Genomic DNA, 27,806 nt, shown 5'->3' on the forward strand with positions numbered 1-27,806 from the left:
GTTTCCCAGTGGGGTCGGCACTCCGGGGCAGTCGTGGGGACCGGGAGCGAGGCAGCTGTAGCTGAGACTTTAATGAAGTTTAGTTATACACTCACACTGCTGAAGTTCAACAGAGGGTGAGACTCAATCCCTGCGGGAAAATGTCACCGTGCTTTAGAGGGATCACTAGTGTTGGTAGAGCACACATGCATATTTCAGATTCAATATCAGTGCAAATGTACTTTATACAGTAGCCTACAGAAACAGATTTAGTTAGATGTTGGAAGCATGGCTCCAGCATGTGTAATGAATGATTTCAATAATGTAAAACCAATTTGTGTGCAGGTAAATGTATGAAATGATTGTAAAAGTCTAGTTCTGTGCAGCATCACAGCTTCGCAAACACCATCACTTTTCCCTTGGCAGACTAGGGTTCAGTTCCTCGGTACACCATCAAAATCAGACTACAGACACCAGCTCCATAGTCACCACTGAGCTACACTATCCCTACATCTACATTTACATTGGATACACTGTCAGTAATTCTTAATATTTTATTCATAAAGGTGCCAAAGAATGCATTTATTGAGTTCTCAAGTTCTTGTATGTACAAATAGTAAGCATGTGACTTTGGTTGGGGTACAAAATGCTTAGCTGTGGTTTTACACACCTCTATACAAACCTGGGGCACTGGGGGTACTTAAGGAGCCTCAACACCATGGTTCAATGCTGAGAATTGTATTGTTTGGAACCTTAAGGACTAGAGGTGTGTTAAGGTCGGCTTCGGCTCAGTATCTGCGTTCAGGAGCAGGTCACTCTGCTAACCACGCTATCAGCGAGGCTCGCTCGCTCACTGTCAGGATTCACTGGATACCCACGTCCCAGCAAGGCAACCCACGCTCCCGGCAGCACGCTGCGGTTCCAGGTTTGTTCGGCCTTGCTGTTTTACTTAGTGGCTGGTTCCCCAGCTCTCCCCCTTTGTCTTTATAGCGCTGGTAGTCCAGGTAGAGGTAGTCTAGTTTGTTTTTGAGAGAGCAGATGTTGGAGAAATGGCTAGTGTCAGGATCCCCATTTGCTCCCTCTCGCTTGTGCTTCATTGCATGCCGAGTTTGAACTCTCCTTCATGAGACCCTGGCACAGGGAAAGCTGTAGACACGAGGCCTGGTTTTCTTAACAGCTCTTATTCTTCAACTAGTCTGGAGGTAATGAGCTGCTCTCTAGTATTAGCAACATCATTCAACAAATTTCCTAAAGTCATGTCGCGCTCTACAGACAGGTTTTCTTTCGGATGTGAACACCACAGCGTTTGAGGTTCACGGTTTGTCGATGCAATGCACAAAGCTCTCTATTTAACTACATCATTCTAGGGAACCTTTAACTCATTTTGGTTTAGGCCATGAGAACATAGCATAGCAAAAAGAATAAGAGCATATCTCTGATACACCTTAGCAACCTGGGTGTGGCCCCACTGTTATTATTAGTTATTAAAGTTATTCTGACTAATATATAGTATACATAATAAAAAGGTATAATGGATAATATAAAATAGTAGTGCCAAAAACACACACCTATATTGAGAGCGCAAAGATGACAATATTATAAATTCATGATTCAACAGAGTCAGCAATTTGCCACTTTTATCATTTATAGTCTCTGCATATAAACAGTAGTGACATGGCTGATGGGCCTGAATTCAGACGTCAGCTCTCATTCCTCCAGCTCCATTTGCAAAATCCGCTGCACTCCTGATTACAGCCTGGACGACACAGTGGCTCTTCAGCCGTTGCTGGGGAAAATTACATCGTCAATTTCACAACACACTCGCCAGATGGATATCTCCTAGCCGTATTTAGCGCGCTGTATAGAGCCGGTAAGTTTGATTGACGGGGCATTTATTTATAGCATAAAATAAACCAACAGTCCTCTTAGCTTGGCTGTCAGTTTGCATGAATGTGCTGTGCTGAAGAGCCTGATGTGCCTCAGCTTGACGCATCTGAGGAGCGACTTCCTTGAGTCTTTGGCTTTTGTCTGAAAAATGATGTACTTGACAGTGAGTAAGAGCTGGTATAATTTACCCCCTTTTTTCAGACTGATCCAAGGACAGTTTTGCCATTTGCCTTTTGCAGTTAGAGTTATGAGAGAGGACGTCGATGCCAGGACAGTACCAGTGTGTACCCACAGAGCGGTCAGTGTGATTAAAATGCAGCCACAGGCTTCAGTTCCCTGGGTTGTCCTAGCTGGACAGCCTGTTTCTGTCACTCCATTCCAATGACTTTACCATTAGCCATCCTAGGTCCCCTATGGTGTATTAGCACTAAAACAGTATTACTCATCTGAAGCTTTTAGAAAAAAGCTGAGGTGGAAAAAAAGTGCAGGTGGAAAGTTTGAGAGGTTTTATTTTCCCCCTGAATTTAATGATCAGTTAATCTTGTGTATTCAGCACAGCAAAAGTGAAAAGTGAAACCTGTAATCAAACGTTTATGTATTAATTTTTTTTCAGCATTGTGCTATTAATTGTATAATTATGTCATTCAATATAAAAAGTACAGAATAAATATAATGCGTAGCCAAATATGATTGAGCAAACTAAGCAGTTGTTTGGTGTAGTGAATAACAACACTGCCTTCCCTGTGGCAGACTTTTTAATCTGCTGCACATGTCACTTTACTTTTTGTGTCATTTTAGGGAACTCTTTACATATACTTTATTCATAGACTTTATAAGTATGTTGCTGCGTATGCCACTTTTACACTTTCCTCTATCTCTATCTATTTATTTATACAAACACTTTAAACTCTTACATTCCTAAAACTAGTGTAATACTTTTAAGGCTTAGTAATATTTCATGTTTATTTAAATGTTTGATGTATATTGTTGCACCCTGGCTCTGATTTCAATTCTGTGTATGTCCTGTACATATCTCAGTTTTGACAATAAAGCTGACTTTGACTTTGATGATAACAATTATGATAAAGTTGTAGGTTTAAGAGAAGCGAGCATAATCGATGTGCATCTGTGCACCTTTGTGCATGCGCATATACATGTGTATGTAGCACAATGTCACTACGTGTATCTGCATATCTGCATTCGTTCTGAACTGAAAGTGGGTGTGGCCTAAACCTGCAGTCAATGTTTTACAGACTTCTAAAAAGTAAATGTTCAACTAAAGTGTATTTCTGTGACTAAAAGCATGTTTGTAAATGCTTTTGTATATTAGGGTCAGATTATGTACAAATCTGGTTATTTGTAGCGGTTATCAGTAAGGCTTGTTTGGTTTAGGTCAGGCTACTGGAACATCCTTTCCTAAATTCTGCCTGATCTGGGACAATGTGGTTCTATGAGTTAGTCAGCTCCGACAAGATTTTTGCTTAAGACATGGGCCACAGATCAGGCCGAATCATGGAAAGCAGACAGAAAAGGAAGTTTCAGCAGCTTTGAGCGTGTTTGAGCCTGCTTAGACTATGTCTGGGGCAGAGAGGTTCCAAACACAAGAAAGTCGTTTCCTACACAAATGAAAAATTATTTATTTAATTAATCTGTATTTGTATTTTCCATTGAACAAATTGCTGTTAAAATGGATTACTGAAGGACTCATTACATGATGTGTCTGCCAAACCTCCACTAAATATGACTGCAAAACAGGCCGATTAGCTTCCCCAAATACAGGACCTACAGGAACTAGTCCCTTTCCCCAAATAGAGGACCTAATGGACCGAACCACTCGACCAACATGACTCTTGAAATCACTGGTCAGCTCCTCCAGATACAGCAACTAATGCACCGGCCCATTCCCCAAAATGACTCCTAAATGGACTGGGCAGCAGCTTCAGGGAGCATTATAATCTATGTCACTATGTTCAGGCCAAGAGCACATTTAGCCCTTACTATGTATAGCTCCATTATTAGTCATGCATTCCCTTGCTGAAATGGCCCGTATTCTTTCTTTTACTTCTTTTATTACACCCCCCCATACCTTCAGTTCTCATTGTCCTGATGGACCCTTCGAGGTTAAGGTATTACATCTGCTTTGCAATCCATTTTAAATGCAATTGTGAAATGACATGTTGAATTGCGATGTGATGAAAAGAACCTTTGCAGTTTTTGGCATTTGACCTTTTGTTATTTTTTACTTCCGAGCTAACGCAATGACAAACTCGGGATGTTCTCAGAACAGCTTTGAAAGTCTTGGTAAGGATATTACTTGACATGGTCCCATGGATGATGTAAGGGATGTCCTCTCAAGGTTCCAGGAACGTCCGCATGCTGTTACAGTAAATGTTTACAGGACATCTTTCTATTTTTAGAATGACTACATAACCCTTTAGCTCACATCCTACTGTGAAACATCTAATACATATAAACAGAACAAACGCTGGTCCAAATGCTTCTGAACAGTCACTTAATGTCCTCTGAACTTTATAAATGAAACATCATGGTAAAATATATAGCAGACACTTAGAAAGTGTTGTTATAAAAGAATAGCCCCACCAGTTTGTACTGAAGTCCCTGTAGGTACTGAGTAATACGCCTCAGTTTGTTATGTGTTAAGGTAATTGAAATTCACTCATGAGTAAACTAGGGGCAGTGAGCACACACACTCCACACACTGGGCAGCCAACTCCAGCGCCCGGGGAGTAGAGAGGGTGAAGGGTCTTGTTGAGGCTGAGTATCGAACCCACAACCCTGTCATCAATAGCCCAGAGCTCTGACTGCTGAGCCACCACTGTCCCACTGTCAACAAGGTTGAGACACTGCTTTGCAACATGGTGCATCATGCTGGAATTAGCCTCGCTTGTGGCTTTCAAGCGATGATTGATTAATGAACAAAACCATTCCCCATATCTTTACACCATGTCCACCAGCCTGGACTATTGACACCAGGCTGGTTGGATCCATGGATTCATGCTGTTGGCATGGCCATTCTGACCCTACCATCTGTGTGCCCCAGCAGAAATCGAGATCATCAGACCAGGCATTGTTTCTGTAGTTTTGCCCAGTGCAGCCTCAGCTTTCTGGTCTTTGCTGACAGAAGAGGAACCCAACATGGCCTTCTACTGTTGCAGCTCATCCACCTCAAGCTGATCTCACCATCTCGTCACAGTTGTATAGAGTGGTTATCTGAGTTGCTGTAAATGTGTTTCTCAGTCTGGGTAATTTTCTTGACCTCCCTCATCAACAAGGTGTATCTGTCTGCAGAACTGCTGCTTACAGAATATTTTTCATTGAATGCAGCATTCTAAACAGACTCTAGAGATTGTGCTGAAAGTCCTTGAAGACCAGAAGTTCAAGAATACTGAAATCAGCCTCTCTCTCAGGCATGAAGGGGTTGGCACTGGGGTGCTCTCATTAAAGTACATGCTTGGAGCACTACAATTGTATTGTCCATCTGAGATCTTCCCCTTTTTATTCTCCAATCCCTAATTCTATCTTTTGTCTCTTTCTCTTTTCATACACACACACACATACACACACACACACACATCTTTCTCTCTCGCGCTCTCTTTCTTCTTTGTCTGGGCATTCTGAGAGCTTGAAGCATAAACTTTCTGTGGTAGCACCATTATGCATGGAGTTTGTTATTTCTGTTTTATCTGGTGGTGAAATGCAGTGCCAACAGAATCAAAGAAAGCGTTTGATGCTCCCCAATATCCTAATTTGCTTGTCCACATTAGACTCTTTGCTAGAAATGAATTTCCGCAAGCTTTGTGTCTCCCTGCTGAGACCAGCATCCAAAGCAGGGCTGAGATGAATGTCCTAAGATGACAGTAGGAGTGTGTGGAGTGTGTGCACACATGAACGCTAAATAGTTCTCAGCCCATTTACAGAGACAGGGACTGTACAGATACTCTACCTCCCTACCTTCTTCCACCCTTATTGGCAGTAACAAAAAACATGCTGTACATTTATTTATATATATATATATATATATATATATATATATATATATATATATATATATATATATATATGTCTCACAATGTAAAAGAGAGCATGGAAGCTACATTGTAAAGCTAAGGCTAGGCAGCACCTGAGAAGGAAGAATGGCTAAAAGCTAAAGCCAACTATATCATAGAAGCGAGAAAGGCTGACTGGAGCTTAAAGCTAACACTAGCCACAGAGAAGCAAGCACTGCTGCAGTTAGCCGTGCCGGAGGACTGTAAACCAGCTAGCTAACTGCACACCATGCTGAGGCAACACAGAGAAGGTCCATAAAATCAGAAAAGTCTGAATACATGTAAATAATTTAACAAAAAACATTTGTTTATACTTGTGTCTTTATTCTGTGTTTTTTTTTATTTATTCTTGAATTAAAGTTCATTATAAGCACCAAATCCTAATAATGAGAGACACTACCAGAGGCACAAATTTTGGAAAATGTAATTCTTTTTCTTAAAATCAGCTTTTTTTCTACAGAACCAAAAGTCTGAAAATTCTGAACAATATTGAAAACAGTCACTCAACTATCCACAACATATTATGTATTCAAATAAAAATGAATGACTGAGAAGGTGTCCCAATACTTTGCGTTTTTCATAATTATAAGAGGAGGTGATTAATTATTTAAATTTTGATTAGAAATTACTGTAAATACTTCTAAATAGTTTTGCTTATTTGCAGAAAGAAAAAAACTAGATTTTTGTCAAAATACTGTAATATCTTCACACTAAAATTAAATAATAGAGATCAGTAGAGAATACACTAATTATTATAATTAACTGAACAATTCAATATGTTCATACTCTGCATTTGAATGTTGTAGCAAATGTTGAATGTTGTATCTCACAGCATTAAAAGTTAAGGTTAAAGGAAAGGTCAAATATGGAATAGCCCTTTCCTTTAAAACGGTGACCCAGCACTTACCATCCGTGGCATATATTCATTAAAATGTTAAAAAAAAAAAAAAAAGCCTCCATCTGCTTCAGTTAATGGGGTCGGAGCTCTCGTCCCATAGACAGATATCATCATCCCCTCATTTACTCTGGACACACACATCATCTCAGTCCACAGGCTGGGGAGACAGTAAACAACCTGCCGTTCCTCAGGTGCAAAAATGATTTCCACCAAATCCACAATCTACTGAAAGCGATGATCTGGCTCCTGAAATGTCCTGTTTAGTCTGCTTCATTAGATTTGCATTGCAGTTCCAAGGATTCACATAACAAGTTGTAACTAGCCATAAACCTTACCAATATACTTTTACCAGTAATAGTTAGACTTTGAGTCATATATAAATGCAGCCCAGAACTGGGATATATGCATCCGTACTGAAATTCGCCATGAAATTCCTGGTAAGCAGGACATACTGTCCTCAGCACGAACAACCAATAGCTGTTTCATTTTTGAATGAAGATCTTCTCTCATGTAATCTAGACATCCCTGTATTTCCTGATAAATCCATCCAATACTTTGGGAATGAGTTAGGAAGTTGGGGATAAGGTGGGATAGTGATCATCCAACATCCTGTTCTCACTAACAAACTTTAGTTATTGAATGCAAGCAAATCCTCGCAGCAATGCTCCAACATCGTGTAGAAATCCTGCCTTGGACAGTAGAAACAGTTACTTCAACAAAAAGCAGGATAATCTCTTTTTAATTCCCTTGATTTCTGAAAAAAAAAAAAAACAATGGACGGGCAGGTGTCCCAATACTTTTGTCTATGTAATGTATGTTTTTTCGTAACTATAAAAAGAGATAATTAATGATTTGAATTTGATAAACTATTGTAAATACCTTTGTATGTCATTTCTTGATTAAAATAAATCAAAAGAGACCAATAGAGAATACACTAAATATTATAATTAATTGAATAATTCAATATGTTCATACTCTATATTTGAATGTTGTAGCAAAAGAAAATGAGCAACTCAGAGCATTTACCTCAAAGTTAAGGTTGAAGAACAAGGTCAAATATGGCTTCAGTTTACCAATGAGCCATCCTGGTCATTTTTGCAAGACCTATATTAGGTCTAGTGCTAAATTCCTGTGTAAAAATCTATTGGGATTTCAGACCCAGCTTGTTTCCCTGTGTAATTACCTGCAAATATCCAGGTGAAAGTGTACATAGCGAAGGGGCGAAGGGGCTATAGAAAGCCTTACCACTGTGTAAACTTCAAGCTTAAGTCTATTTGAACTTCATTAAAAACCCTTGTGGTTTGTTGGACAGTAGATCGACTTCCATAGATTGAAATGTGAGAGCTCTTCTCATGCTCTGCTAAAGCTGTAGTTTGTTGATTTGCATACCCCACATGCAGTCAGCCAGATGTTCATTAAGCATGGGAAACCGTTGGTTGTAATAGCTGGAAGAAATTAAGCAATTTTAGCTGGTGGACACGAATAGTTATTTGATGATGACAAGGCATGCACAGCTTATTAGACACCAGGCAATTATTATGAGACACCAGACTCTTTTCCTTTATAATGCATCCAAGAAATAAATGCCGTTGCGTAACTCAGCAGTATAATATTCATGCTAATATGCAGCAAAATCACCACTAACTCTACATCTTTGCTCTGATGCACATTTTCTTTTGCCGTACTTGAGGGATCAGAGGTGTGTAGTTCGGATGGATTGTGTGTGATGTTCATGTGAGGAGGAAAACCAAGAGTGAAGCTGCACAGCACATAAACGAGAGGAGATTTCTGTCAGGTTTTATTGATTGTTCCGTCAGCAGAGACATAAATTAGGCCTGCAGTTAAATCTGAGGAAAAGTGTGGGTTTAAAGAACAGCAGTAGATAAAGAGAAAAGTGGGAAACACCAAAGGATGTGAGGTAAGTAGTTGCTAGATAGTTGTCATGGAGTTGCTAAGTAATTGTATATCTTGAAAAACTGCAGGACAATGTGTGCAGCATAAATCTGGCAGAAAAATGTAATAATGATAAAATTAGGAAACTGCAAATCTAAAATGTTCAATGTGCCAATTTCTAAACCATCAATCGTTACACATATTAATACACAGATAATTAACACAGATAAACATGCAACTGTTGGCACCAGGGGTGTAAAACCTTCCAAAGTTGAGCCGTGGAGCAGTAGAACTGCTCCATTACTCAATGATGTGACACTAAAATACAATGAGAAATATACACAAAATATTATAATTAATGTAATAATTCAGTATGTTCATACTCTGCATTTGAATGTTGTAGCAAATGTTAAATGTTGTATCTCACACCATTAAAAGTTAAGGTTAAAGGAAGGGTCAAATTTGGAATAGCCCTTCCCTTTAAAACAGTCACCCAGCACTTACCATCCGTGGCATATATTCATTAATATGTTTTTTTTTTTGTTTTTTTTTTAAAGCTCCATCTGCTTCAGTTAATGGGGTCGGAGCTCTGGTCCCACAGACAGATATCATCATCCCCTCATTTACTCTGGACACACACGCATCATCTCAGTCCACTAGATGGTAAACAACCTGCCGTTCCTCGGGTGCAGAAATTATTTCCACCAAATCCACAATCTACTGAAAGCGATGATCTGGCTCCTGAAATGTAGTCGACATGGGCATGTGTGGTTTTGTTGTTGTTTTCAACATCTGCATCATTAGATTCACACTGCAGTAACAAAGATCATATAACAAGTCATAACTGGCCATAATCCCCCTTTTTATTTTATTTATTTATTGTTAACAGTTGTACTCAGTGCCCACACGAGTGCCATACATCATCCAAAGCTGACCAATGACAATGGAGGATGCCTTCTCTTTAGTCATTTATACAACATGGAGGATAAGCAATGTTTGGTTTTAGTTTTTAGACCCAGTGTTTTCCTTTTGATTTCCTTTTGTTTGTGTTTTTTGTCATAGAAATATTACATACTCTGTTATGTGTCATGTATTTACCTGTTTTTGCCTTTTTCACTTTGTCTTTTGGTTTTCCTTTTTTGATTTCAGTTGCCGGTTATACGTTAGCTCATGGTTTTTACCTCTTTTTTTTTTGCCTGCTCGAAAACATCTAAAACAGCCTGGCCCGGGAAAATGAAAGGTTCTTGATCTAAAGCATTCCACATAATCTGTGAACCGTGGTAGAGGCACTGCTTTAGCATTGGCATGTACAGCTGTCAGATTTGGTCAAGAATGCAAGCTGATAGAATGGTGCTTCACAGTACAGATATATAATAATGCAAGAGCTTCGTAAGGCAAAAGAGTGGAAGTGTTTTTATCTTTAACAGAAATTTCCCTCCCTTCCGTTTTTGAAAATATGGACCATTTCTTCTGTCAGAAATGAAAATGTTTGCATGAGAATGCTAGCCCTGTATAGGGGTGATAGCACCTCATGAAGTGAGACAACACTTCATGAGGAAAGAAGAAAGAAATTTAATCCCAGTTTACACACTACTCCCTATGTAGTGTACTATACAAGTCAGGAAATTCCTGATTGTAAATCTAAATACGGCATTATATATCTGTAATAGAACAGTATTTACATTTATTCATATGAGGAAATCAGAAATCTAGTACTGTCTGTGTGTAGATGTTGTAGTTTTTGGCTTGTGAAAGCTCAGTTTTCCCCGTCCACAACAAAACTGAATACAGAGTTTTAAAAAGTCTCTGCCTTGTAGAGCATTTTAAAAAGCTCAGTTTTTAGGAAGTCTACACTTTAATCACTCTCGATTGCTTCACTTAAAATCCACTGAGGTGGCGTACTGATGTAGGCTTTCGTTTCCAAATCCTCCAAATTCCAAATTTCGTGTCCAAATACTTACGGACCTGACTGTATAGAGTTTGTAGCACTAATTGGTTGTCTATGTTTAAAAAAGTTCAGACAGTGAGTATATTCTCACACATTTTTGGAAAAACAAGATTGAATTAAATATGGATGTGATTTATGTGCATAAAAGAAAAGGCTTCTGGGGCTCTGGGTGTTTTAACACACACACACACACTCAGAAGCCCAGAGGACTTTCCCGAACACAGAAATGAATATTCTAAGCTCCTGGGTCTCCGGCTGGATTTGTGTGCAGCATTGAATTTCACGTTATTCAGCTTTGGGGCAAGCTAACCTTTTTTTGAAAGCTAGTGTTTTAGAGACCAGTCTGGCAGGTCATTGTGCAGTAGGTGGTCACTGTTTTCCTTGTTTTTCCTCGACCCGAATATGAGGGATTAGTATTCAGTGTCATGCGCTCTGACTCAAACCACAAGGTAATTCAGAGTCTGACAGCAGGCCAACATCCAACTCACCTGAAAAAAAGCTGCAGCTTGGCCCTTATTCCTTAGTCGTGTTTATTTTAGAAATAGTGCACACGGTCATCTTTAGCAAGCATTTAATGTGCTTTTAACTAACATGTCATCATGAAAACCTGCTAAAAGCATTGAGAAATTGTCAGATGTCGCCGGGTTACATCAGAAACAAGATGACAGGATTAGTTCCATGCATGTAAATATCCCTAAATCCGAGTCTTCTTTTGGAAAAAACAGACTCTATGCCAGTTTGCTGTGATGCCATTTATATAACCTTATAAAGCCTACCATATAAAACCATATGATCCAAAAAGGCAACTGTACATTATTAGCCAATAGCCATTAGCCATTTGGGGGCATTTCTATTGGTTCATTCGTCATAAAGAAACAGCTACCAGCTTCAAATTATGTCAACAAGTGAACCGCTAAACAACCATTATATCCCAGGGTTCGAATTTGAGCCATTCTCCTTTGCCATCAGCGGCTAGAGTCTAAGAGAGCACAATTAGGCGTGAGTAGATGGCGCTTTCTGCCCTTGTCACTCTTAAGCAATGTTGGCTGGCACAGGTGTATGTTAGCTGCGTCTGTTTCCTCAGAGTATATGGGCTGGTGGCTGGTTTCACATGTATCAAAGGAGTCCTTTTCCTCCTAGTGCTGGGAACAATGTTAATGATGGGGGGAGTTACGAGCAGGTGGGTTAATTGGCAGTATCAAGTTCTGAGAAAAAGGAAAAAAATCAACCAAACAAATTGTCAAAGTCAATTTATTTGAATAGCTTTTTACAACTGTTGTAGTCACAAAGCAGCTTTACATAATTAGTAATACTAAAAAAAAGAAGTGACGTAAGACATGAAGGATCAAAGACCCCCAGTGAGCAAGTCAACGGCAACAGTGGCCAAGAAAAACTCGCTCAGAGCTGGAGGAAGAAACCTTGGGAGGAACCAAGACTCACAAGGGGGACCCGACCCATCCTCCTCGGGTCAGAGCTATTTAAACATTATTGATAAAGATTACTAAACCAGATACAACAGACAGTTAATAGTAGTGATATTAATGATGGCAGATAGTTACGAGTCCATTTAGGTAATTAAACAGGTAGGAGGGTGTGCCGCTGGTCTGGTATGGGTGGTGGTGGGTGGGGGGCCTGATGGTCGGACTATCAATAATATGATATCAATAATATGATAGTGTGACAATATGTAATTCATATCCATTACATGCCTGCTATTTGTATAAGTTAACCTTTCTTAGGTTGGGATACAAAAGCAGCTATTTATACTTTCTAATCTGCTCATCTTTAAAAACAGAATTTCTTAATGCTGTTGATGCGTTTACTTTAATCCTATCATACCAGCAGGATGTTTAGTTTTACAGGGTTAAAATGAATGCCTTGGGAAAGTCTCCTCACTCAGACTGTCAGACTGGTTGACCCCTTTTTTCTTATTATTTAGGTTCTGTAAAGTCAATATGCAGACATACTGGTGGCCTCGGTAATGAAACTCCTCAAAACAGTTCATTCTGTTGACCACACCTGCTAGCCTCCTGCTTTGTGTGGTTATTCACTTGTATTATTTGCTCATGTGTTTCTCAACCCTATCAAACCATGTCTCACTGCTGAACGTGCTTTACACTTAAGTCATGTTTTATCATTACTGTGACTGAGTAAACCAAAAAATAAGCCCTGAATGCTTGCATTTCCAAATGCTTGCCCTGAAACTGCTGCAGTGCACACAATAACAAGGACAGCATGGAGCTTCTTTTAAGTGTAATGACAGACAACTCAGTAGCACACAGAAATCAATTGCATTGGACTATGGCTGACTTGGGCATGCACACGGTTTTAATGAGTTACAAGGGCATAGCCAGAAGTCTCTGATTGCATCGCAGTGGTTGAACAAATGCCAGGTAACACAGGGTTAAAGAATTGCACTTTGGGATGGACACCAGACATACCTGTTACCAGATACAGACGCTATTGCTGACACCAAAGCACACAATGCACACAGACAATAGCCCTTTGTACCTAACCTAGAAACTACTTCAACACCCACCTGGGTGCAAGTTGCATTGTGGTAGAGTTCAACATTGTGTGGCATTGAAGTGAAGAGGGAAAACATGTCGAAGGCATTCTATTAAAAGGTTGGGGGCATTGTTGATTCAAGCTGAAGTATGCACGGAAAAGGGCACAAACAGGAGTACAGTAGGTCATTACAAGAGCTTAACCAAATGTGAGCTGTCAGTCGTCACTAATTTGCTGCATTCAATAATCTGTACACAGCAAGGGGGAAAACTCTGAACATGATTCAGTTTATTCCAGATTCATTAGCAAAAGGCATGTGCAAAATACATGAAAACTATTATTGAACTGTAGAAGGTTTGAGAAGTGGTCAGATAAAAGCTGTCAGACAAATTAATAGTATTAGAAGAACGCTGTTGGGAAGCAAACAGGTATTTGAAGCTGCTGGGGTCTCTGGAGTAATGCACTTAATGTAGCCTCTAAGGGCTGGCAGTTGCAGTGGGCTCAGTATTACCACTGACTGCTACCTACACTTGATGATCCAGATTGATGGAGTTCCGAATGTTTGGTAAAAGCTAATCCAGTTCCAACAAGCCTGCAATGTCAGCTACAAGGTGGCAAAGTGATGATCTATGCTGGAGTATTAGACTGTAGGACCCTTTAAAGTTCATTAGGGGGCTGTCAGAAATGTGGAGTTCATAACTGGCTGCAATGCTCTGCAGTGGTATTAAAAGAAGGCAAAATCTTGGTTACTATAGGCAAAATCATGGTGTCACCACCATCATCCCCTGAACTTCAATCCTTTTGAGAACCTGAAGACCATCCCTTAGAAGTTCAATGGATGAGAGAGTTGACTATGATGACTATAAAACTTGCTCTGTAAACAAGCAATATTGGCAAAAGTATTGGGACACACATTGTGATTTTAAAATTCAGGTGTTTAAAAGCCACATACTCTGCCTTTACATACATGAAAGAATGGGTGGTTTTAAAGAGCTCACTGAACTCCAGCGTGGTTCTGTAGCACGATGACATCGTTGCAACAAGTCCCCCCCACCCCCCCTAAATATTCCACCATCAACTGGAAGTGGTATTATTGAGAAAAGTGGGAGTGTTTAGGAACCACAGCAACTCCGCCAGAAAGTGGCAGACCTCGTGAAGTTACAGAGCTGGGCCGCTGAGTGCTGAGGGGCATATTTTAGAAAAGCCTCCACAGCTCTGCTGTTATAGCTGCAGAGGGGGACAAACTCCCTATTAATGCCTATGTATGTAGAATGGGATGTTATAAAAACTTTAGGTGTAGGTGAAATGTGAAGTGTCCCAATACTTTAGTCCATATAGTATATGTTTTGGGGGCATCTAGTTGCAGTTGTTAGATTTGGACAATTGGGCCACATTCACCAGTATCTTCCTAAGAAGTTGCTTAATTTTGTCCTAACAAAAAGTATGTGTTTAAAAGCTCAGAATAGCTCACAGCTCCACTCCCAAGAATTGTCTTCGTAAACTGAACAAAACACTGGTCAGAATTTCCTGAAAGAAGATTTCTTTTTAAGAACAGTTGGTAAATAGGCCCATAGTTCTCACTTCATTGCTCCATATAAACACACACTCATATACACACATGCAAACTCAAATGCTACTTCTCTTCCTCTCCTCCTCATCCTCTTTTTTCTCTGTGCCTTACAGGAGCATTCGGTGCCTGAGAAACATCATTCACTGGAATCTGATCACGGCCTTCATCCTCCGCAATGCTACCTGGTTCGTAGTGCAGCTAACCATGAATCCAGAGGTGCACGAGAGCAATGTGGTGAGTGAAAACACCCACCCACACACTTACAAGTACGCACACACATACACACAAGTACACACACACACACATGAAATTAGGAAATAAAATACAAATCAAAGTATATAAGAATGGATAATAAGACTTTTACACAAAACACTACGTAAGAGCCAGACTGAATGAACAGGTTTTTAGTTTGTGCTTAAAGATTTCAATGTTTTGAGCTTCTTTCACATCAGTTCGCTATTTACACTGTTTTGTCCTGTACAGCATAACCAGGGCAGGAAAATGAGCCCGTTTCAAAACTCTAAAACTGTATCACAACAGTCTTGACTCATTATATTTACACCCCCAAAATATACATACACCCAGCCCACTAACAAAAGCCCTAGTCAAATCTGACAAAGCAGTAAAACACAACAGTAAATTCAGGAGAATATGGCGTTGTTGATACTGGAGAGCATCTCATCACCTTCAGACTCTCCTAGATATGGAAATACAGACTGCTGCGTAAACCAGGCCTCGTGACAAAGTGACAACTTGAAACAGGGATCCGCGCTAGGCTAAGAGCTAACACACAAACCTAATTGGCTTTTAACATCCCTTCTCTCCATTTTCCACGCCCTTGAAAACAAACCGGACTACATCAGCTGACTACCAAACTAGAGCTAAACGCACCGCAGAAGGGAAAGAACCGGATACTTTTGTTACCAGTAAGACCTGAGAAAGCCAAAACCAGGGAAGCGAGTGGGGGCAAGGCTAAAAGCTAATCGGCTATGATCTATTCAGCTTAAACACAGTGTTTTTGCAATAGTGTTAAAACTGGGCTGTAATGAGTGCCTTATGTGAGCCTTCATCATTGCTACGAACCAGCCTATTAAAGCAGAACTTATCATGTTTTTCCAGGGTGGTTGAACACAGCCCTCATGAATATTAATAGTGTGGATCTGTGTTCTCTAATATACACCTGTGTAGTCATAAGATAATAAAGACACTGCATATATATATATATATATATATATATATATATATATATGTGTGTGTATATATATATATATATATATATATATATATATATATATATATATATATATATATATATGCACACTATATGTGTTCCTCTCACACACACAGAGCTTCACAGATGTCAACATATAAAAAGCACTGACATTCTCTCAACCCCCTCCTCACTCTCTATCTCAGCTCCTCTCTCACGCACACCACTCAGTAACCCTATGCCCTCCCTCTCTCCTCCCCCTCTCACACATACACACACTCTCTGTACTAATTGGATTGCAAGCATGCCTTAACCGCTCGGCGCTGCCTCTTTGGAGCCTTTCTTAGTCTCTGAGCAGAGGTGTAATACAACTGGCTTAGGAGTGTACTTTTATATACCACTGTCAGCATGGCAAGCAAAAGGGTGTGTGTGAGTGTATGCGCCTGGGTAGACAGCTCAAACTCTGAAGAGCTGTCCAGTGTGCCCCTCAGCTAGTCAATTACCCCCTGCTTCTGTGTGCTTCAACTAATGAAACTCATCAAAAGTGAGAAATTAATTAACATATCGCCCTGTCAATAACAGGCCCTCGGGAGCCTCTCAGACACACATCAGCACAACATCATAGTCCGCACAGATGACCCCGTGTTGTGAAACTGCAGTACGTGTCAGATATGGGAGTAGAGTAGTATCACTGTCATATCAGAACATTGTATTTGTAAGTTTTACTTTTTTAATTCTTTACGTCAGTTTGGACCAATAGACTATGTGTCACCTGTCATGGTCATATTAAAATAATAGTTTGGTGAAAAATCAAAAATCATGATTTATCGCTCACCCTAGATGCAGACTAACAGCTAAGACATATCGGATAACTGACGTATGCTTCTTTAGTTTACAGCGGGAGATGCAAGGCTAACAGTGATTACAGACACTGGACTTGGACTGTCGCTAATCTCATCTTGGTAAATAAAAAGTGGCTGTGCCCTGGTTGGTACGGTCCCATTGTTCAACATAGAGCTTTGCTTCCCCCATAAAACAGCAAACAGCTTGTCTCTACGACGCTGCCGAAACACATCAACATCCTCACCATTACCTCTCCAGTGATTTCGGTCCATTAATTTTTTAAATGCCACAAAGTTTATAAACAGTTGGATTTTCTTCAACACCATCTCCCAGCGCTGTTTTATCAATTCTTCTTCATGCACACATGTGTTTTTGTGTATTTACTGTTTCTAAACAGCGCTACTAATAGACAGGCAGGTTGTATTTATGGACTGAAACAATCAACATATATGGTCGTTTCTATGTTGGTGTTCTAGTTTTAAATTCTGTTGTGGGTTTCCCTCAATATTTGCTAAAGCAGCGCAGAGAAGTTTCGCTTCGTCTGCCATGCCTCTGACAATTTAACCTTGTTACATAACCTCAGGCTGGAGTTACTGTCTAGCTCCATTCTACCTTAAATGGTGCAGAAGTTACAGGCGCGAGTGTGTAACCACAGTGCTATTTTTAATGGTGGAATTTCAGCTTCATGCTGCAGGATAAGTGCATAGCAAAATATTCTAATATTCTAATCAGTTAGATTCAGTGAATAACAAAGTTATTAAGAATCTCCACTTTATTAAAACAGGCAAAAAAGCAGCTATAATAATCAAAAAATACCACAGCTGAGTTCCGGAATAACGCTTGAGTTCTAAAAACTCCCCACTGCGATACTGCCAAAAGAACGGACTCTGTGCAGAACGTCACAGAGAGCCAGAACGGGTTAAATGAAAGGGTTAAATGTGTTGAATGTACATCCATAGGCTAGCTTATGTCACTTCTTTTTTGTCGCATTTGTCAGCCTTCACTCCTCTTTACACTCAAGGGACATGACCCAGAGTCCAATGGCCCAGCACTTTCATCACCTCCAGTGTCACACTAAACCAGAATCAAAAGTTCCAGAGAGGTTTGAAGAGGGGGAAAAAACAACTGTAAAGGTCAGGACTGGACCATCATGGAACAAGCTCCTAAGAAAATCAGCAAAGTATCAGGAAAGCGAAGAGGTCGCCCAATGAAAAGAGTTCCACTGGGATCAATTAGTGAGTGAAGAGAAGGAAGAAGAAGCCTCTGACTCGTTATTAAGGCCATCACTGTAATGCTCAGAGCTTACAGTGCTGTTATGTATGTAGAATTAAACATTTATCTTAAATTTGTCTTAAAAGCAGTTTGAAAGGAGAAGGCAAGAGTCATTTCAGACTTAATGGCCTACTTTAGAAGATCTTTCAAATACAAGGAACTCATTCATTCCCTTTTCTCCATTTCACACATTTGTCTGAATAGTTAAAGAATGAAAGCAATGATCTGTAGACTAATAGTCCCTTGATTAATGCTTCAACTAGAATTACAGTTCAGTCACATCTAAAAAGTAAAAGACTGACAAGCTTGTTCCTGCTTCCGCAGCCCGAACGTTACTAAAATGGCTTTTATTGTAGCTGGTTTACTGATGAAGCTTTCCTGTGACATTTCCAATCCCCTTTCAACTGTGAGGAAAGCCCTAATCAAACCTCTCAGGCATAGAAAATGTGGTACCGTGCTGTGTGAAACCTAGAGATAGTGTGGCGCAGACATATCATCACTGTTGGAACAAAAAGGCAACTTTACAGGAAAAAACCTTCTTAACTTTAAATGGAAGTCATTTTAAAAAGATTTTATTCCAAGTAATTTTGGAGCATTTCTATTGGTCAATTCATTGTGAAGTTCTGTGAAGGACAGCTGAATGTTTCAAAAATTGGTATACAAGGTTTTGTTCCAACAGTAATGATATTCCTTTTTTTTTTTACACTTAGCCTGCTAGTTGCCCCCCAAAAATACTGTCCAACATACCAAATGTGACATGTATAGAACCAGTCGTACATAAGAAAGTAAACTGAAAGGAGATGATGTGGTAATGTAGGCTATTAAAGCTATGTATTGTAAGTCATTGTTGATGTAGTAATGTACATTAAGATACTGTAGCTGCAGGTTTGAGAGGTATTTCTACTCATTCTAACATTCTAACTACAGTGAATGTCCTCTTTTTTAAAAACAAAAATATGGTCATCCTAGCATTTGGATCCTATGTTTTGTAGATGATGATCAGCACACCTTTAACCAGATGTGTCCAGACCTTTGACTGGGACTTTACATGCAAACATCTACTGTTCATTATCAGCAACTGTTCACAATCACTGATGCTGCTGCATTTACCTGACATGCCATAAATGTACAAAGCCATGTTCTTTTTTATTTTGTCAGTGTCAAAAGCTCAGAACAAGAAGACACACACATAAAGACTATGCCACATATCAGCCAAACTGTGTCATTACTGTGATAAAAAAATGACAATAATAAGCACTTACCGAATAATAAACTGCACTCCGAATGAGCTCACACACCCACTCACAAAAAACACAGCGCATCCAAAAACAACAAAAGCCTCAACCATCTTTCAAACAGCAGTAACAACCCTGCAGTACAGAGAAAGTGCTGCTGATTTTATACAGTAATATGTTTGACTATGTGTATTTAAATAAGATCTGGGCAGGTGAAATCATATTAAATCAACTCTAATTATCATTTCCCATTTTCAGATTTCTGTTTGAATGTTATGACATTAATTCAGTTATTTCTGGGCATTATTTACTTGTTTATGTCTTGATTATTGTTTGTTGAAAAAAGTGTAAAATCATTTTGTAATATAATAAATGCGGGAAAAAAAGATTTAAGATTTAAGATTTAAGATTTAAGACACTAAAAGGACTAAAGTATTCAGACATCTGCTTAATCGTTGTTTTTCCCGAAATCAAGGATATAAAAAAAATAGGTAATCTGCTTTTCTTGGAGTAATTGTCTCTATTGTCTAGGAAAGGCTTTCTACTGGATGCCTTTGGAACACTGCTGTGAGGGTTTAATTACATTCAGCAACAACTGAATTAATGAGGTCACCTCATTCCCCCTGATTTGCCAACTCAGCCCAAAAATACTGGATGGAGCACCACCATCATTCCAGAGAACACAGTTCCACTGCTCCACAGCTCAATGCTGGGGGGGGGGCTTTATAACCCTCTAGCCCATGCCTGGCATTAGCCATGATGGTTCCTGTCCTATTCTACTGGCAATCTGTCTCTGCAGAGACTAGACTCTATTTGCATGTCTGTGTCAGCAATGGGTGCAACTTAAAGTAGCTGAATTAATTTATTATAAGGGGTGTCCGCAAACATTTATAGTGATTTCACTCACCAAGATATAAGTTTTAATGAAGTGTTTAATTTATTTATTTGTTTGATTTATGTAAGCTCTACACAGACAGTTCATAACTCTCTGGGGCATTATACTATATATATGTGTGTGTGTGTGTGTGTGTGTGTGTGTTGGCAACTCAAGCGCTGTTTTTCCTAGAAGTGGCCCATGCATACTGTATGTTGTCGTCTTTCAGGAACTTTTTAGAACAGGACAAGTAAAAGTCAGTGATAAATAAAACAAGAGAAATGCTGTCAACATTACTGAAACCCCACTTTCCCCGCTGTGCTGAGCCTTTCTATAACTCCAAGTCATCTTTCTCTCTGGCAAAAAAACAAAACTGATAAGAGTGATAAGAGTGAGAATGCTATAAGATTTGCAAGCCATATTACAAGCAAAATCTTCAACAGGAGAAAAGCCTCTAAAGAGACTTTATATTCCTAGAGGAACAGTGGGGGAAGGGGTTCTCCAGGGGTCTTTTACTATACAGAGGTAGAGGTCACTAGAGTGTGTGCAGCTTCTTTTCAAATCAGCTCCAAGCCATAAATTGCTGTTAAGAGGTACTGAGCTTCTCTGTGCCGTGCGGAAACTATTACAAGCAGTTAAAAGCCTCCATGCCTCTGTAATTACAGTCATTTCTGTAAACCTTCAGCTTCAGTATGAAACTTCAGGTCACACAAAAGGTAAGACTTGTGGAGGCATGGAGAAAAGAGCGTATTTTTGATAAAGAGGGCTAGCCAGGGCGCCCACCACTGTGTGGTTGCACTGCTGACTATTCACCATGTTCACATGTTGTTAGCGATCCATAACAGTACACTGTCCTGCAAAAAATACCATTTGGATGAATTCAGCAGTAAAGCATGATATTATTAATAAAGTAGTATGGAGTAATGCAGTTTTATAATGGAGCATCAGCTGCACTTTCTAAAGAATTTCAAAGTACATTAATGCAACATTCTATATTATTTGATGCAGTCATCTTGCCATCATAATTTGGCCCTTGTCAAAGTGGCTCAGATTCTTACATTTGACCATTTTAGTGCATTCAACACTTCACCTTTGAGGACTGACTGTTCACTTTCTTCCTAATATATCCCACCCTTTGACAGATACTGTTATGGATGAAGATAATGATTTTCATTTAACCTGTCAGTGGTGTTAATGTTACGGCTCATCAGTGTATACAACCATTTGTGCCGATTTTCACTTTTTGACGCTATCCAAATTTGGCATTTGGCTTTACTTCCCACATAGGAGCACTTTGTAGTTCTATAATTACAGACTGTATATATATGTTTCACTGCATACTCTGTTAGCCTCTTTTCAACCTGTTCTTCAATGCTCAGGACCCCACAGAGCAGGTATTATTTGGGTGCTGGGTCATTCTCAGGTGGTAAGTTACAAGTGCATCAGACACTGTGTCCACTCACTGTCCACTCTATTAGATACTCCTACCTTGTTGGTCCACCTTGTAGATGTATCTTATCTTATCTTATCTTATCTTAAAGTTAGAGAGAGAGGCTCTGTATCTGTTGCTGCACAGTTTGTGTTGGTCATCCTCTTGTCCTTCATCAGTGCTCACAGGACGCTGCCCACAGGACGCTGTTGGCTAGATATTTCCTGTTGGTGGACTATTCTCAGTCCAGCAGCAACGCTGAGGGGTTTAAACACTCCAGCAGCACTACTGTGTCTGATCCACTTGTACCAGCACAACACACACTACTAACACACCACCACCACGTCAGGGTCACTGCAGTGCTGAGAATAACCCACCCTCCAAATACTACCTGCTCTGTGGTGGTCCTGTGGGATCCTGACCATTGAAGAACAGGGTGAAAGGAAGCTAACGAAGTATGCAGATTAACAGATGGACTACAGTCTGTAATTATAGAACTATAAACTGCTCCTATATGGAAAATTGAGCTGATAAAATGGGCAGAGTTCAAGGAAGACAGGGAGAAACAGAAAAAGTGTGCAAAGTCTGCATGATCCACTTAAATAAAAAAAAGTATGACATAAAAAAATCACTCCTAGCCCCCAAACCAGGCCCGAAACCTGATATTTTGTAGAGCCTCTCAAACCGGGTAGCAGAGAAAGTGAGGAGAGAGCATTTTTCTGTTCTGTCATGGTTTAAAAGAAGAATTAAAGTCATCAGCTCAGAGCAGCCATGCAATTTATGTGCAGCCTGAGGGCACCCTCTGATGCTTTTACTCTCCCTTTTCTAGTCTTGTCATCTTATTTTAGAAGTTTCAGTTCAGACCATATTTATTTGTTTACCATATAGAACTATGTAATTATTTATTTATTTGTTGTTAAATCTTATCAAACAGCACCTCTGTTGCTTCTTCTTTTATTAAGAATTATGACTATGTTGGTTTTACAATCTGGCCCTCTGTTCTGCTGGACACTAATAAGCATTAACATTAACATGTCAACTTTTAAAATTTGCATAATTAACTTTTAAAATTAACATGTCAACTTTTAAAATTTGCATAAAGAAAGTAAGGTAAAGGTGCAAGTATCTGTCACTATGTACAGCGAAATGTGTCCACTGCATTTGACCCATCCGTGGTAGTGAACACACACACATTTATGAACTAGAGGCAGTGAGCACACACACACCCAGAGCGGTGGGCAGCCAACTCCAGCGCCCAGAGAGCAGGGAGGGTGAAGGGCCTTGCTCAAGGGCCCAACAGTGGCAGCTTCCCGAGCACAGGTATCAAACCCACAACCCTGTCATCTATAGCCCAGAGCCACCACTAACCACTGATCCACCACTGCCCCCAAATACAGCAACAGTAAGCAGTGTGACAGTGTAGCACTAATCTACACTACAGTAACCTTACAAATAGCAAATAGGACATCATTACCATGCTTCATTTGCTTAGCATGGATTACCATGAACCTGACTCCAGAATCCTAAACACTTTAAAAAATAAGTTAGGTCAACTTAAAATGATGCTGAGTAACTTATTAAAGAGTATTTTGTTGAGTTAACCTTAGTTTAGTCTAACTAACATTTTATAGTTCTGCATCTCAGTTTGATCAGCAAACATTTTGAGTTGAGCCTCAAAAACATCAGTTCATTCCCCTCTGCATGTAAGAACATCCCCTATCACAGGATGCCACCAGACAGGGAGGCTTTTTGACAATAGAGCGCTGAGCTCTTGCAGGGATTTTGACTTGATGATCAGCAGTTAGACTGTAGGGCCACTTTTCAGATGTAAAATTACACTATATAAAAAACACATTTTGTCTTTCCGTTCTTTCTTGGACACATAAATGTACATGGTCTCACAGCTCTAGAGTGGTGTAACTGTCTAACTGCCTGCTTAAATTAAAATCCCATCATACCACAGCTCTTCATGGTCAGGAGTCTGACAGTAGGCCTCCCCCATGTTATAGGGAGACTATTAATTTGCAGATGGGAATAAACAGTAAATAAAGTGATGTGTATTCTTGACCGTACTGGGATGCAAAACTAAAAACAAATAAAGTTAGGAGTTGTGCCTAAACGTAGTTGACTTAACTTCTCTAAAACTATCTATGATCAGCTAATTTTTAATTAGAAGTTGGCCTGATTTTCACTATAAAACACACCTTTCCTTTATTCAGTTGAGAACGGTTCTGAATGCTACTTTACAGAATGCTGTGGTCTGCTTCCAGTTTGTGGTAAAAGTGAAAGATTAAGACGAGATTGGAATTTTGCATTTTGTTGATGCTTCAAGCATATTTTGCTTCCTTTCAACTGAACAAATATTCACAACAAAAAAATTCCCTGCATTTCAGGACATGGAGTCAGTTAAGATCTAACTTCTTTCTCATTTGCAAGGTTCTAGTGAAGTCAGCATGCAGACAATGCTAGCTTTGATGAAGAATCACTTTAAACATACAGTAGGCCCTGAGGCAACAGCTCCCTAACACACTCCTCCTTAATGAAATTCCTCAGGACAGTTCACTCCATTAGCCAGGCCTGGCCTCCCTGCTTCCTTCAGTTATTATCTCAGTTTCCCACCTTGGATCCCTTATCAATATCAAATTAAATGGCTAGCGATCTATTTAGAGAGCCTTGTCCCCTTGAACATTTTTAATTCTCTCACCAGAAAGGTTATGGTGTCTCCATGTCCACATTGGCCATAGTCAAACAGATCAGTGATTAAAACTAGGGATATTGTGCTACTGTGTTTTCTATCACTATATAAAAGATGCTAAAGGCTGTCTGTATTGTTGGATGCGCTGTGTTTTTGGTTTTCTTTTTTGCACATTCAGTGTTTGAATTGGTAATTGCTTCCCATTATTTACCTGTTTAATCAGATGTCTGTCTTATATTTGTAGTGACCGTACTGTGGGGCATTCTCTTGGGACCTAAGAATTTGAAGGAAGTAGTTGAGCACTTCAACTACTCCCTGCTTCTAGATTTCTCCTAGATGCCACCAACTTCCACATGGATATGTTTCAGCTACCTGATTTAACATCATTAAGCACTGATTTACTAAACCAAGTGTTGGATGATAACTATAAATAGATCTAGACTCTCGTGAGGAGAGCTTTGGTGATATTTTAATGAACACAGTGATATAAAATCTATACTTTTTTATGAATGTTATTAGTGTTTTTTCTAAAATCAGTGTTATACTAAGTAAATAAATACTTACTGCCCAGTTACGGAGCTTTTGACACCTTAAACATTTGCTAAGTACTGTTTGTAAAAAAAAAGAAAAAAAAAATTTTTTTCATTAAATGACACTGTTTACACCAAATGATGAAAAACTGCAACAGCTTCTGGACTTCACATTACTACAGAAGATAACATAGCAATAATGCCCACTTTTTCATCAGCTATAAAGGCTAAAATAGTTAAAAGTAGCTCTCCGTTTTTACACACAAATACAGCACACACACACAATTTCACTTACAGACACACACCCCTCCCCACAGCTCTTTGATTTCATTACACGCTTGTTACTATTATTCTCAATTCTGCAAATCCACTCTTCCAGAGCACTAAGGACAGCTGTCAGCATAGCTTTGTGCAACCTTTTTTGTGCTGTTAACTTAATTTACAAAACTAAATAGAAAGAACCCAATACAGGAATAACTCAGTAATACATGATAATCAAATCTGTCTGCATATCGCATCGTGATCCCCAGTTTTCATGACGTGAATGCCAGATGGGTTGGCTGCGGATGGGCAGACTACTAAATCACTAATTAGCTTAGCTTTAATAGATCTCTAAAAAAGCTTATAGTCAGTTTTTATCTGATAATTTTTGACTCATTCTTATTCATTACTTGTTCATTACATACAGTACAGAACTCTCTTATTTTAGAACAGAGATGTGATGTAGAGCAGTAGTCCTCAAACTACTCCTTACAGACCCCTGGATGGTCTATATTTTTGTTCTACTCCTATATCATTTGAGTCAGATTTGAGCAAAATTCCAGACCACCATTAGAACCTTAATAAGGACCACTATTCGTTAAATGGTTCACGTTTCTTACATACCATAATACCATTGAAATTTAGCACTGCATAATTTAGATGCATTACAAACAGCACAAATTCTTAGCATTTGTGTAGCTAGCGACAGCAGGCTAGCACACGCACGCTTGTCACTACTCGATTCACGTCCTCTGCCCGATTTGTACAGAGCATACGCAAGCATGCGTAGTACACACAGCAGGTGTCGGGCTGGTTAGCTAACATAAGGCAATCTATGGGCAGCACAGATTGCTTCTCTGCACAATTCGGGCAGGGGGCGTGAATAGCGGTAGCACACTCACTCCACAAGGACCCCAGGACCCCAAACCACTATTAACTGACAAAGACAGGCTTACTGTTTTCTAGGTTGTTTCCATTTTAAAAACAGCTCAATTAATTGAGCAATTTTACTATAATGTACTGTGATGAGCCTGTTTGCCAAGAACCAAGGGAATAGTGAATATAATAGCCATTTTAAATATGAAACTAAAAATTGTTTCCATTTTTACATGTCATTACATGTTTTATCAAGGCTGAGTCCTTTAAGTATTGTGTTGTGTTGTGGGGTGAAGCAAACTATAGTGCTGTAGGCCTTTATTTTATACATGATGGGAGAAAAGCAGTTTGTAGTTTGTATATTCGATGTACTCTTAAATACACATACACACACACACACACACACAAATATAATCCCAAATAAGTCCCAGTCATACAAAATAAATGAATATAATAACACATAATAATAATAATAATAATAATAATAATAATAATCATAATAATCATTATCATCATCATCATCATAAAAAATAATAAAATAATTTAGAAATACTGTCACATCGCCCAGCCTTACACTACTGTATAGATAGTCAATGCCCATTTATACTTCAAGCAGACTGCAGAAGCGGACTGTAGAACCAGGATTTATTACAATTCTGTTCCTGTGGTGTGCATTATAATATAATAATAATTTATTATTATATAATTATAATTTATTTCATTTCGTGTACTTCATCACTCGCTTCATCATCCTTCATCTCTAAGTTTCTTATGGATTTTCAAACTGTAAACTGACCTTAGTATGTGAAATGTAACTCAACCTAGAGAAGCTGTAAACAAGCTATTGTCATTGTCTGTCTGTCTCTCTCTCTCTCTCTCTCTCTCTCTTTCTCTCTCTCAGATCTGGTGCAGGCTGGTCACCGCAGCATATAATTACTTCCATGTGACCAACTTTTTCTGGATGTTTGGTGAGGGTTGCTATCTGCACACGGCCATTGTGCTGACCTACTCCACTGATAAGCTGAGGAAGTGGATGTTCATTTGCATTGGCTGGTGTGAGTGTTGCCATTAACCAGAACCTCTGCTGACTCATTCATCTAATGTGTGAATCTGAGTTTTTCTATTCCAGTTGATTCATACACAGTTTAAACACTTCTGCAGTTCTGATATATGGTTTCAGCATAATAAAAGAAGATTATCTGTACAACCCATTACTGTGATCTCAGTATACAGTCTGTTCAGAAGTCAGAGACCATCTATAATTTACTGAAGGATTTCCAGCCAAATTGGGCATTAGGTTATTCATTTGTCAGGAGCTAGTTCTGATTAGATGTGAGAGAGTCCATTGGCATATGGGAGAAAATAAGTGAAAAAATTGGAATTTCCAAAAATGGATCTCAAAAATTGATTAAGGGTCAATTTCCCAGACAGGGATTACATCTAGTTCTGGATTATATGCTTCTTTCAATGGAGAATTTCCATTTAGAAATCCCATTGTAGTCCAGGAGTTGGCTTAATTCCTGTCCTGGAAACCAACCCTTAGATGCATAGAAAACAAGACTCACAACTGTTCTCTTTAGATTAACAGCACTTCACAGCTCTTACTGAGGTAAAGCAGACCAAAGAGAAGAACATTTGATCAGATCAAACTACTGAAGTTGCTGCAGAGTCCAGATGTCATCATCATTGACTATGTTGGAGGTGTGGAAACATCTCCCTGCAGTTTCTGCAGACAAAATGAAAGTGGTCTCCTGTAAAGAACGTAAGCTGTAATACAAGGTAATACAAAAGTGGACTCAGTAAATACACTCTTAATAATAAAGGTGCTTCA

General features: G+C 39.3%; 1 protein-coding gene across 1 annotated transcript in view; it reads left to right on the top strand.

Moving 5' to 3' along the window:
• The window catches only part of crhr1 (corticotropin releasing hormone receptor 1), a 178,728-nt gene that overhangs the window by 124,517 nt on the left and 26,405 nt on the right, over nucleotides 1-27,806 (top strand). The window contains exons 7-8 of the mRNA XM_072692993.1: nucleotides 14,864-14,984; nucleotides 26,877-27,030. Coding sequence (XP_072549094.1) covers nucleotides 14,864-14,984; nucleotides 26,877-27,030 — 275 coding nt within the window. The remainder of the gene's footprint in view (nucleotides 1-14,863; nucleotides 14,985-26,876; nucleotides 27,031-27,806) is intronic.

Source organism: Salminus brasiliensis, chromosome 12 (genome assembly GCF_030463535.1).
Source record: "Salminus brasiliensis chromosome 12, fSalBra1.hap2, whole genome shotgun sequence".
Lineage (NCBI taxonomy): Eukaryota > Metazoa > Chordata > Actinopteri > Characiformes > Bryconidae > Salminus > Salminus brasiliensis.